Genomic DNA, 12,132 nt, shown 5'->3' on the forward strand with positions numbered 1-12,132 from the left:
GGAATATTATCCCCATTGAGGTCTAACATGCCATAAAGGCATTGTCAGCACTCCTTTAATCTGCCAAAGGCACATTCCACTGTCATCTGGCATTTACTCAGCCTGTTGTAGAACCACTCCTTACTGCTGTCCAGGTTTTCCGTGTAAGGTTTCATGAACCACGGCTATAAGGGATACGCTGGGTCTCCCAGGATCACTGTGGGCATTTTAACATCCCTCACTGTAATCTTCTGGTCTGGAAAGAAATTCCCCGCTTGTAGCTTTCTGTACAGGCCAGTGTCCGTGAAGATGCCTATGTCATGCACCTTCCCAGACCAGCCCACGTTGATGTCAGTGAAACACCCATGGTGTTCCATAAGCGCCTGCAACACCATAGAGGAGTACACCTTCCTATTGATGTACTCTGTCGCAAGGTGGTCTGGTGCCAAAATTGGAATATGTGTGCCATCTATTGCCCCTCTATTGTTAGGGAAACCCATTTCTCAAAAGCCATCCACAACTTCATGCGCATTTCCCAGAGTCACGGTCCTTCGTAGCAAGATGTGATTAATTGCCCTGCACACTTGCATTAACACAACCCCAATGGTCGAGTTCACGACTCCAAATTGATTCATGACTGACCGGTAGCAGTCTGGAGTCGCCCGCTTCCACACAGCGATTGCCACGCGCTTCTTTACTGATAGGGTATGTCTCATTCTGGTGTCCTTGCGCCGTAGTGCTGGGGCGAGCTCCACACATAGTTTGGAAGGTGGCTTTCCGCATCCAAAAGTTCTGTAGCCACTGCTCACCATCCCAGACGTGCATGACTATATGATCCCACCATTCAGTGTGACGATCCCTGCAACTGTTGCATGAATGCCAAAAGCAATCTAAAGTTGTTTCTATCCATGTCACACAGCATATCAGGCAATTGGGAGTCTTCTTCAGTTAGGAACTTTGTGATTTAACTGCACTGCCATCCATGATGTCTTCATGACAGTTATCAGAGCATAGGAGAGCAGTGTGAAATCCATCCCTTCCCCAAAATCTATTTTTAACCTAAAAAGCCAGACATGTCCAGGAGAATCCGGACAAATGGTAACCCTATTGTAGCAATTTTTGAGTGTCGACATCTGTAGTGTAAACAAGGCCTAAATCAGACACTTAGGTAAGTTAGGTAGCTAAGTATGTAGCTAGTTCTGTCTCAGGATGCCTCATCTTTGTGTAAAACCTAGGCTGGAACCTCTGATAATCTCTCTCATGGTTGTTCCATAAGCATTGTCTAAAGGGAATGTTCACTGGAACTTACAATTGCCATCAAGGGTGTCAATAAGCATCAACTGGGGCAGTTGTTTTTGTGATCAGGTCAATCATTGCTCAATAGAAACTGGACTGAGACATATCAAACTCACTTCAAGGCCACCAAGGAGATGTCAGGTAGTAAAGACTTTCATACGCTGCTCCTCATTAACTATATTTTACAGCATGGTGTCTGAAGATAGACAATTTAGAAAAAATAACTTTCAGTTGAAGGGGTAACACAATAAAAACTTTGAAAGTAACCTACTGCAAATATTAATCATACAGAATGTAATTAACCACAATGTATAATGAAGTCCTCCTCCTCCTAAGTAGATATTTGCATATGAATGTACCTTAATATCATGGATGAAATCCAGGCTACATTAACTTTAATAGGGTCAGGATTTCATCTCATGGTGTCTTTACTAGAAGAGGGGAAAAGGGCTCTAAAAACTGGAGGTTCTGCTAAGCTTCTTTTGCAGGGGAAGAATACTGGGGGAACAAAGGGCACAGCTGGAAGTGATAAAGCACTGAAACCAACAAAAACCTAAAGTGCTAGCATTATACATCCTATAACAGCCAGCCACAGGAATGGACACACTGCCCCTGCTTATGAAAGGTGCTCTATTATAATGCTCACCCTTTCTCAGAGTAGTCATTGCTGCACATGCTATTGCTAAAGAGAACACAAACACCATCAAATAGGAGAGAAATGCCAATATTTAGTAAAACAACATGCAGGAAAAATTCCCACAATCTTACATAAATCTGGAGGTTAACAAAGCGGGTTTTAAAGGGTCAGTTTTAATTATTTATTGGTTAAGTGTCTGCAATGATCTTGGCACGGTACAAGACACACAGATGGAGGCATTTGGATATCCAGATGATAGGGTTAGCTTGGAAATTAAAAAGAAAAATTTTAACTGAGGACACCTTATGCAAAAAATTTCCAGTGTTGGCGCCTGAAATTAGACATCCTCAGGGGAAGTTTTCAAAGGAACAAATGGCAATTAGGGCCCTATCTCCCATTGACAGTAATTGGGAGTTAGCCATTTAGTTGCCATTTGTGCCTTTGAGAATCTCTGTAGACATATATTTAGGCATCTAAGTAAAAGTGGCTTGGTTTTCAGGGGAGTAAAGGTGCTGGGTATACTCAACTGTCTCTCTTGGTTACAGCACATGACTGGGAAGGCTCCTGTGCTCTATTCCAGACTTTACCGGTAGATCATTACATGTCACCAGCAAGTCAAGCCACTTGTCATGTCTTTGCCTCAGTTTAACATATCACATTGGTTTAAAAAGAGGTGCCATGTGGCTTATAAACCACATTGCGCTCCTGAGATAGAAAGTTATATTGAAGAATAAAGTATTGCTATTTAACAATTCAATTATCTTGCTTTCAGGTTAGTAGTGTTTCAAGGAAAACAAAATGTGAACAAATAAGAATCAGAGTACACGGCGTTGGCTAAAATCATCCAATTTGGGTGCCTACAGTTAGTGATCTAACTACACATTTAGGCACCTCATAGGTGGCCTGATTTTCATAGATGCTGAATACCCATTAAAGTCAATGGGAGCTTCAGGTGCTGCTAGGGATCTTTGAAAATCAGGCTACTTATTTAGGTGACTAACTTTAGGCACCCAAGTTTGAACACTTGGTGATTGATTGAAATAGATGGTAAAATACAGAGAATTTATTTTTAAGTGATTTGAAACAAATGACAGGCAATCTGTATTGATACGAGCAACAGAGAGTCCTGTGGCACCTTTAAGACTAACAGATGTATTGGAGCATAAGCTTTCATGGGTGAATACCCACTTCGTCAGATGCATGTAATGGAAATTTCCAGAGGCAGGTATAAATATGCAGGCAAGAATCAGTCTGAAGATAACGAGGTTAGTTCAATCAGGGAGGGTAAGGTCCTCTGCTAGCATTGGAGGTGTGAACACCAAGGGAGGAGAAACTGCTTCTGTAGTTGGAAAGCCATTCACAGTCTCTGTTTAATCCTGATCTGATGGTGTCACATTTGCATATGAACTGAAGCTCAGCAGTTTCTCTTTGGAGTCTGGTCCTGAAGTTTTTGTGCTGTAAGATGGCTACCTTTATATCTGCTATTGTGTGGCCAGGGAGGTTGAAGTGTTCTCCTACAGATTTTTGTATATTGCCATTCCTGATATCTGACTTGTGTCCATTTATTCTTTTACGTAGTGACTGTCCAGTTTGGCCAATATACATAGCAGAGGGGCATTGTTGGCACATGATGGCATATATAACATTGATATATATTGATACGCATCCTCTGGGCAGCCTCTGCCAGTGGGTCTCCCCTGGCATCCAGAATTCAACTTAAAGTGTGGCTAAACTCATGTTTAACTGCTAGTCACCTGTCATAAAAGTGAGGCCCAAGTAGTGTAAATGGTTTATTGTCTGAAATATAAAGCTAATTTTTGCCTGTTTTAAAGACCAGGTTGACTCTCCCCTTTCTGTTTTGTTTTTCATACCAAAGCCTTGCCCCATGTCTAGGTACCGTCAACTTCATCATGACAGGGCAGGGCCAGTAGCTGCTTCTATTTGCACTAAGCCTAAGCAGAGCAGGAAGGGGGACATAGATGCATCTGTGCCTGCCTCCCACCCCCAACATTTGCTTCTAGGCTTTTGTTGTTTCCTAATGAGCATAACAAAAACCTTGATGGTTTCATTACTTCCCTTTAACTTGTTAGAACAGCTGAAGTTTTCATTTTCAGATTGAAATTACAGCCTAATGTTTCTAGAATCAAAAAACTTACAAATACATATTTATGTATGTTTCACCCAGATGTTCCCTGTTGGTAGAGTATGGGAGTTTCAAAGCTCTCCCTGGAGCTTGACCTGAGGGATGCCAGGCCTTCCCAACTATCAGTCTAATGATCCATACGCCACCTGGGGGGGAGGGTTTCTGACTACTAATTAGCTACTACAACAATTTAGCAACTTGCTGGCCTGTGTAGTACTGAGAGGGGTTGGAATATGGAGCCGTGAGCAAGGCCCCATGGCAGGCTCTGGTGAAATGGACTGGTACAGGGAGTGGGGAGCCATTCTAGGATCTGGCTGAACTGAGGCGAGTGGCTGTGAGGGAGCCATAGCAGGGTGATGCTTTAGTAAGGGACAGGCCAGGACAGGTTGAAAGAGTGGGGCAGTCATGGCATGGTTAGACTGAGGGAGGGGCTGTGGGGAGCTGGCCCAGTATATGTGGGAGGCACAGCCGGGTGAGGATCACATCAGGGGGTGTGGGGGGTGGCACAGAGACCAGGTAGTCATGCAGGGAAAGGGAGATGAGGGCAAGTGCTGAGGCAGGGCTGGCATAGGGAGTGGAAGGAACAGCACAGTCAAGCTGAGGTGAGATGAAGGGGGACACCAGGGAGAACCATGGTAGGATCAGACTCTCATAGGGGCGGCATTGGGAAGGGCTGGCACAGACATGGGGGCGCCAAGGTGTGTGGGAGTCTGGTTAGGCTGGGGCACAGAGCCGAAGGGGGTGGGACGGAGAGAGTAAAGAGGAGCTTACCCCGGGCAGGTTGAAGTGAGGAGAGGGGCTGGCCCAGGGAACGGGGGCGTCGCTGCGGGCGGGGACAGAGGAGACCCAGCCGCTCCCTGCTCGCCCGGCGGGTTGTTGCTGGGGCGGGAATCCCCGGCTCGCTCCTTCCGGGTGCAGGCGCCGCCTCCGCTCCGTTCCCGGAGCGTGAGGCGCGGGGGAGGTTTCAAAGCGCTCCCGGGGCCGCTCGCAGGAGTCTCTGCTCCCCACTATGTCGGTCTCGCCCGCGGCCCCGCCGGGGTCGCTGCCCATTAACCGGCTCGGAGAGCCGCTGCTCCGGCGGCTCAGTGGCGTGCTGGACCGCGCAGCTCCGGGCAGGGGCTGGAGAGACTTGGCGCAGCGAGCCGGGAGCCACGGCAGAGTCAAGCTGAGGTGAGGGCAGCCCCGGGGGCAGGAGCGGTGGGGGGCCTGGCGCGGGGGAGCCCGGGCGAGTCGGGACAGTGGGTCTGGCGCCGGGCGGGGGAGAGGCACATGGGGCAGGCTCAGGTGAAACGAGCGGGGTGGGGAGCCGGGCACAGGGAGGGGGTGGGGGTCAGGTGAGGCTGTGGCTGCAGGTCATAGAATATCAGGGTTGGAAGGGACCTCAGGAGGTCATCTAGTGCAACCCCCTGCTCAAAGCAGGACCAATTCCCAACTAAATCATCCCAGCCAGGGCTTTGTCAAGCCTGACCTTAAAAACCTTTAAGGAAGGAGATTCCACCACCTCCCGAGGTAACCCATTCCAGTGCTTCACCACCCTACTAGTGAAAAAGTTTTTCCTAATATCCAACCTAGACCTCCCCCACTGCAACTTGAGACCATTACTCCTTGTTCTGTCATCTGGTACCACTGAGAACAGCCGAGCTCCATCCTCTTTGGAACCCCCCTTCAGGTAGTTGAAGGCTGCTATCAAATCCCCCCTCATTCTTCTCTTCTGCAGACTCAACAATCCCAGTTCTCTCAGCCTCTCCTCATAAGTCATGTGCTCCAGCCCCCTAATCATTTTTGTTGACCTCTGCTGGACTCTTTCCAATTTTTCCACATCCTTCTTGTAGTGTGGGGCTCCAAACTGGACACAGTACTTCAGATGAGGCCTCACCAATGTCGAATAGAGGGGAACGATCACGTCCCTTGATCTGCTGGCAATGCCCCTACTTATACAGCCCAAAATGCCATTAGCCTTCTTGGCAACAAGGGCACACTGTTGACTTGTATCCAGCTTCTCGTCCACTGTAACTCCTAGGTCCTTTTCTGCAGAACTGCTTCCTAGCCATTCGGTCCCTAGTCTGTAATGGTGAATGGGATTCTTCCGTCTTAAGTGCAGGACTCTGCACAGGAAGGGGAGCGCCCACAGGGGTCAGGTGAGAGTGTGTGTCAGGGTTCCTTCCCCACTCTGAGCTCTGGGGTACAGATGTGGGGACCCTCATGAAAGACCCCCTAAGCTTATTTTTACCAGCTTAGATTAAAACTTCCCCAAGGCACAAATTTGCTTCCTTGTCTTAGCATCGCTGCCACCACCACCAAGTGATTTAAACACTTGTTGCATCCGAAGAAGTGAGGTTTTAACTCACGAAAGCTTATGCCCAAATAAATCTGTTAGTCTTTAAGGTGCCACCAGACTCCTGGTTGTTTTTGTAGATACAGACTAACACGGCTACCCCCTGATAAGTGATTTAAACAAACAGTCAGGGAGGGCCACTTGGAGCCCTACCTTCCCCAAATATCCCCCCAAGCCCCTACACCCCCTTTCCTGGGGAGGCTTGAGAATAATATCCTCACCAATTGGTACAGGTGAACACAGACCCAAACCCTTGGATCTTAAGAACAATGAAAAATCAATCAGGTTCTTAAAAGAAGAATTTTAGTTAAAAAAAAGGTAAAAGAATCACCTCTGTAAAATCAGGATGGTAAGTACTTTACAGAATAACAAAAGACTCAAGAACACAGGGGATTTCCCCTCTAGGCAAAACCTTAAATTTACAAAAACAGGGATAAATCTCCCTCTTAGCACAGGGGAAATTCACAAGCTAAAACAAAAGATAATCTAACACATTTCTTTTCTGCTATTACTTACTGTCAGGTGAGGGTGTGGCTGGGGGCCCTGGCACAAGCAGTGGGAGAGCTGTTGCTGGGGCAATGTCACCTCAAGGAAGAGACTTTGGAGCATGTAGTGAGGAAGCCACAATATGCTCTGGTGAATGCTCAGGCAAGGAGTGCATGGCATGCACACTTGGGGTGCTTTAGCAGTGACAGGTGCAGATTCTCAGTAGATTCCTAGCTGAGTGCAGGGGTGGGCACCTGCTACAGGGAACAAATTAAGGATCCATGCAAGGCTTGACACAGTGACATAAGCCACTTGGGGCAAGCGGACCACGTGAGCAACAGATTTGCTGTATGCAACATGTGGTGATGATCTGTTGTGATGGGATGCACTGTCTTATTGGTTTCATGCTTGTGGCTAAAATGCCCACTGTTCTTATTCTGTAAGGTAGATGAATTATTCTCTTGGCTGGCACCCTTTGCAGTTTGGCAAAGAAGTTTAATGATGTAACTGCTTTGCAGAATATGTAACCTACAGTCTTAAGTTGTATATCTCCTGTTCTTACTGAGACAACAGGAAGACAAACATGAAAACTGTTGCAAGGGAAAAAATATACTGGTACAAATTGGTCTGCTTTGTATTCTTCCTGCCAGGATGTCTTCACGCTCCTCTGCTGTTGAAGTTTATTGAATCTTACATAACATTAGTGTCCTTTTTTTCCCCAAGAGTATAAAAACCCTTTCCCATCACAACCTTATCAATTATTCTGTAGCAAGTACACGGTAATTAAATAAAGGGGTTCTAAACAGACCTTTCTTGTGGTGAAATATGACTTCATGTATTTCCAAAACTTTGATCCTCTCCTAATTCTTCACATTTTGAGACTATCCAGAAAAGGTTAGAATACTCACTTCTGTGATTAGAAGTGGCTCTGAAAGCTTAAGACTGAAGTTTTAATGCATGGATCTCTACATCTGGAATTACAGATAGGCAATGAAGTGTAGATTCATCGAGTTTAAGAGCAGAAGGGATCTTCGTGATCATCTAGTCTGACCTTCTGCACATTGCAGGCCACAGAACCGTATCCACTCCTGAAATAGACCCCTAACCTCTGGTTGAGTGACTAAAGTCCTCAAATCATGGTTTAAAAACTTAGTTACAGAGCATTCACCATTTGCACTAGTTTAAACCTCCAAGTGACCCATGCTGCAGAGGAAGGCAAACCCTCAGACACCCCCCCCCCCCATGGTCTCTGCCAATCTGACCTGGGGGAAAATTCCTTCTGACCCAAATATGGTGATCAGTTAGATCCTGAGCATGTGGGCAAGACCCGCTAGGCAAGTGTCTAATATTTAATCTTTCTTAAACTAGAGCAGTAAATCAGTGATGAAAACATCACATCTGAAATAGTGTCTTCCTGGAACCATAGTTTAAATCCTGCTATTGGTGACTCATTGTTTATTGCTTCTGAAGGAGGCATACTGTAAATGGAAAGGTTTTTGCAAAGGTATTTGGTTTTTCAGAAGAGATTGTGAAAAGAGAAGTCCTGCCTACAAGTGTAGGAGTCTACCCAGTGTATTGGGTAGAATTGCCATTCACACAAATATCCTTTGTGTGGCATGCAGTTCACCTTCATTTCAGGCAGCTTAATTAAAGTGGTGGTGTATGATTTGTATACAGTTGTCATGTGTTTAGAAATCCTTTTGACCTGAGATGCTGCATATGTGTAAGATACTTTAAATACTTCCAGGAAACAATATAATATAGAACTGGGAACATACCTGACATTAGTGGAATAATCTCTGCTAGATTCATATATGTAAATCCACCGCTTAATGGGAGTCAGAAGTGTACATTAGGAAGATCTTGTATTTGTAGTAATGAACACCAGATTCCTATCAGTAATTTCCCCTGAAAAAATTAATATTTACTTTCATATATTCAGTTTTATCAATATTTCCTTACAAGGCCATCTCATTGGGGGCAAAATTAGGTAGGAGTATAGTACAGAGATCAGGTTTCTCTTTCTCCATTTTTAATTGATCACTAATGAACTTAACATATTTGTTTTATTTTAATTTTTGCAGTTCTCTGGAGTTGGAACAATGTTCTCTCAAAGTACTGGAGCCAGAAGGAAGCCCCAGTTGGAGTCTCCTGAGGCTACTGGGTGAAAGGGGTTGCACTGTGGTGGAACTGATGGAATTCTTACAGGCCCTGGAACACACAGAGGCTCTTCAGTATCTCAGTCCTCCAGGTTAATTTTCATTCTCAAATTCACCATCTATATGCATTATGCTGGATACTCACTGGGGTGAAGGGTTCTATAGTGGGTAGAAGAATTTATAGGTAAAAGCTAGCAATGCTCTTTAAGAATCCAGAATAGATAAAGTGTTAGGAACAGGTGGGCAGAACAGAAGAGTCTGTTGTGAAGACAATAGGTATATTTGGGAGGGAAGGTAGATTGTTTGCTTACTTAGTTATTTAAAAAGTAAGGTTTTTTTTGTTTGTTGTTTTATTTTTACTACTGTAAGCCCTGCAGCCAGGACCACACAGAAGTCTGGAAGAGTGGATTCTTTTCTCTCTCGTGTATCAACAGAACTGTCACTGGTCTACACTTAAAATTTGGATCAATCTAACTGGGTTGCTCAGGGGTGTGAAAAATTCACACTCCTGAGTGCCTTAGTTAAGCCGAGTTAAGCCCCACATTGTAGACCTGGCTAGGTCAATGGAAAAATTCTTCACTCAACCAAACTGCTGCATTGGAAGGTGGATTACCTATATCAATGGAAAAACCCTTTCTGTCGATGTAGGAAGCATCTATGCTATAGAGGCATAGTGCCCATACAGGTCTGCCTACGGGGGGGCAATTGCCCAGGGGCCCCCGGCCACCGCTGCTGTCGCAGTAGCGGCGGCCGGGAGCCTCTGGGCCCTTTTAAATCGCCTGAGCAAGCCGCAGGGCTCCTAGGCATGTCCGACCGCTCCAGGCCCTGTGCTTGGGAGGCCCCGTGGGCTGGTGCGATTGGCCAGTGCAGTCTGTCCTGTAAGTGACAGGCAGTCCCAGAAGTGATGGATTCGTCACTTCCGCCCCAGGCCCTCCACCCTCTTTCCCCCCAGGATGGCCCTGGGGCCCGGAATTGCTGTCTGCGGGCCTGTGCCCATAGTATAGGTATGGCCTAAGACTTCTGTTGACCTAGCTATTGCCTTTCGGAGATGTGGATTAACTGCATTGTTAGAAAAACCCCTTCCGTTGATGTAGGAAGCATTTAAACTATGGCACTACAGCAGCATGGCTGCCATGCTGTAATTGTGCAGCTGAAGTGTAGACATAACCTGAGTAAACTTATTACTGAGGTTGGAGCCCTCGTTGTTTGCAGCTGTCCTTTATTACACAAAACAAGGCTAACAAAAAAAAGGGGGAGGGATAGCTCAGTGGTTTGAGCATTGGCCTGCTAAACCCAGGGTGGTGAGTTCAATCCTTGAGGGGGCATTTAGGGATCTGGGGCAAAAATCTGTCCGGGGGTTGGTCCTGCTTTGAGCAGGGGGGATTGGACTAGATGACCTCCTGAGGTCCCTTCCAACCCTGATATTCTATGATTATATGAAAATGGGGTGCTGATCCTTAATTTGGGTTCCTAGATGCTATGCAAATGATAAATTTCAACAGAATTCTTGTGTGTTAAAATAGCAAATCTATGAGGGAGACCACAATTGAGCAGTCATCTTGCTGAATCTAGTCTTTTGCTGTGTTTTGATGATATCTTGTTCTGAATTCTAGATAGTAACTAATGAGATTTCACAAACAGAAAAAGTTAATGTATATACAAGAGCAATAGTCAGAATCATAGGTGAGTTTTGTACTCCTTGTCCCTCATTTATGAGAATAAATGTGTTTTTCATTACTACCTATAATGTATTCCAAAAACACATGGCCAAATTCTGTTTTGTTATATAAATTGGACCCCCTAACATTAGCTTTTATAGTTTGAAACCTTAAATCTGTGTAGAATTCATATAGGAATTGTTGTTTTAAGAGAAATTAATCTAGTTAATTAGTTATCCTGTTCTGTTTCTTAAATCAGCTATGTGGGAATAACAGTGTTTTAGACTCAGGCTTGGTCTACACTACCCCCCCCAATTCGAACTAAGGTACGCAACTTCAGCTACGTGAATAACGTAGCTGAAGTCGAAGTACCTTAGTTCGAACTTACCTTGGTCCACACGCGGCAGGCAGGCTCCCCCGTCGACTCCGCGGTACTCCTCTCGCCGAGCTGGAGTACCGCAGTCGACGGCAAGCACTTCCGGGTTCGACTTATCGCGTCCAGACTAGACGCGATAAGTCGAACCCAGAACTTCGATTTCCAGCCGTCGAACTAGCTGGTAAGTGTAGCCAAGGCCTCACTGTGCCTACGTTTTTACAATTGAATTATTGCTTTTGCCAAGATCAGTATTAGAACTGCAATGTGTTGCTTTGTGTAAAAGGAGGGTAATGTGAAGAATTCAAAGGTATAATGAAATTTTGTGACAGTCTAAATGAACGTGAATCTGCGTAAACCTACTAAGGCCAGGTCGACACTCAAGACTTTTGCAAGTATAGCAATGTCTGGTACGGAAGTGATTTGGGGAGAGAGGGCCACATTTCTATACTGGGAAAATCGCTAGTGTAAGTGGAGAAATGTGGGCTTGACAGAAGTACCATTAAGTGGATACATAATTGGTTAAACAACCACAAACAAAGAGTAACTATTAATGGAATGACGTCAGATTGGAGAGAGGTCTCAAGTGGGGTTCCACAGGGATCTATTTTGGTCCTGGTGTTGTTTAACACCTTTATTGGTTATCTGGATGTAGGTATAGAGAGCATGCTGATCAAGTTTGCAGATGACACAAAACTGGGGGGTGATTTGCCAATACTTTGGACGATAGAGCTAAAATTCAGAGGGATCTTGATAAATTGGAGAACTGGGCTATAGACAACAAAATGAAATTCAACAAAGACAAATGTAAAGTGCTACATTTAGGGACGAAAAACCAAATGCACAAATACAGAATGGGGGAAAACTGGCTTGGCAGCAGCACTGTTGAGAAGGATCTGGAAGTTGTGGTGGATCACAACCTCAATGTGAGTCAGCAATGTAATACTGTTGCAAAATAAGCAAATGCAATTTTAGGTTGCATTAATAGACGCATAGCATGCAAGTCATGGCAGGTGATAGTACTGTACCACTCTACTCGGCGCTGGTTAGGCCTCAGCTAGAGTAC

At 45.3% G+C, this 12,132-nt stretch overlaps 1 protein-coding gene across 2 annotated transcripts in view; it reads left to right on the forward strand.

Moving 5' to 3' along the window:
* The first annotated feature begins 4,977 nt into the window (after positions 1-4,977).
* Positions 4,978-12,132, forward strand: part of MALT1 (MALT1 paracaspase) — a 66,829-nt gene continuing 59,674 nt past the window's right edge. For both annotated transcript variants that reach the window (XM_034774745.1, XM_034774746.1), the window contains exons 1-2: positions 4,978-5,225; positions 8,961-9,127. In XM_034774745.1, the coding sequence (XP_034630636.1) occupies positions 5,065-5,225; positions 8,961-9,127 (328 nt within the window). In that variant the 5' untranslated portion in view covers positions 4,978-5,064. The remainder of the gene's footprint in view (positions 5,226-8,960; positions 9,128-12,132) is intronic.

This window comes from Trachemys scripta, chromosome 6 (genome assembly GCF_013100865.1).
Source record: "Trachemys scripta elegans isolate TJP31775 chromosome 6, CAS_Tse_1.0, whole genome shotgun sequence".
Classification (NCBI taxonomy): domain Eukaryota; kingdom Metazoa; phylum Chordata; order Testudines; family Emydidae; genus Trachemys; species Trachemys scripta.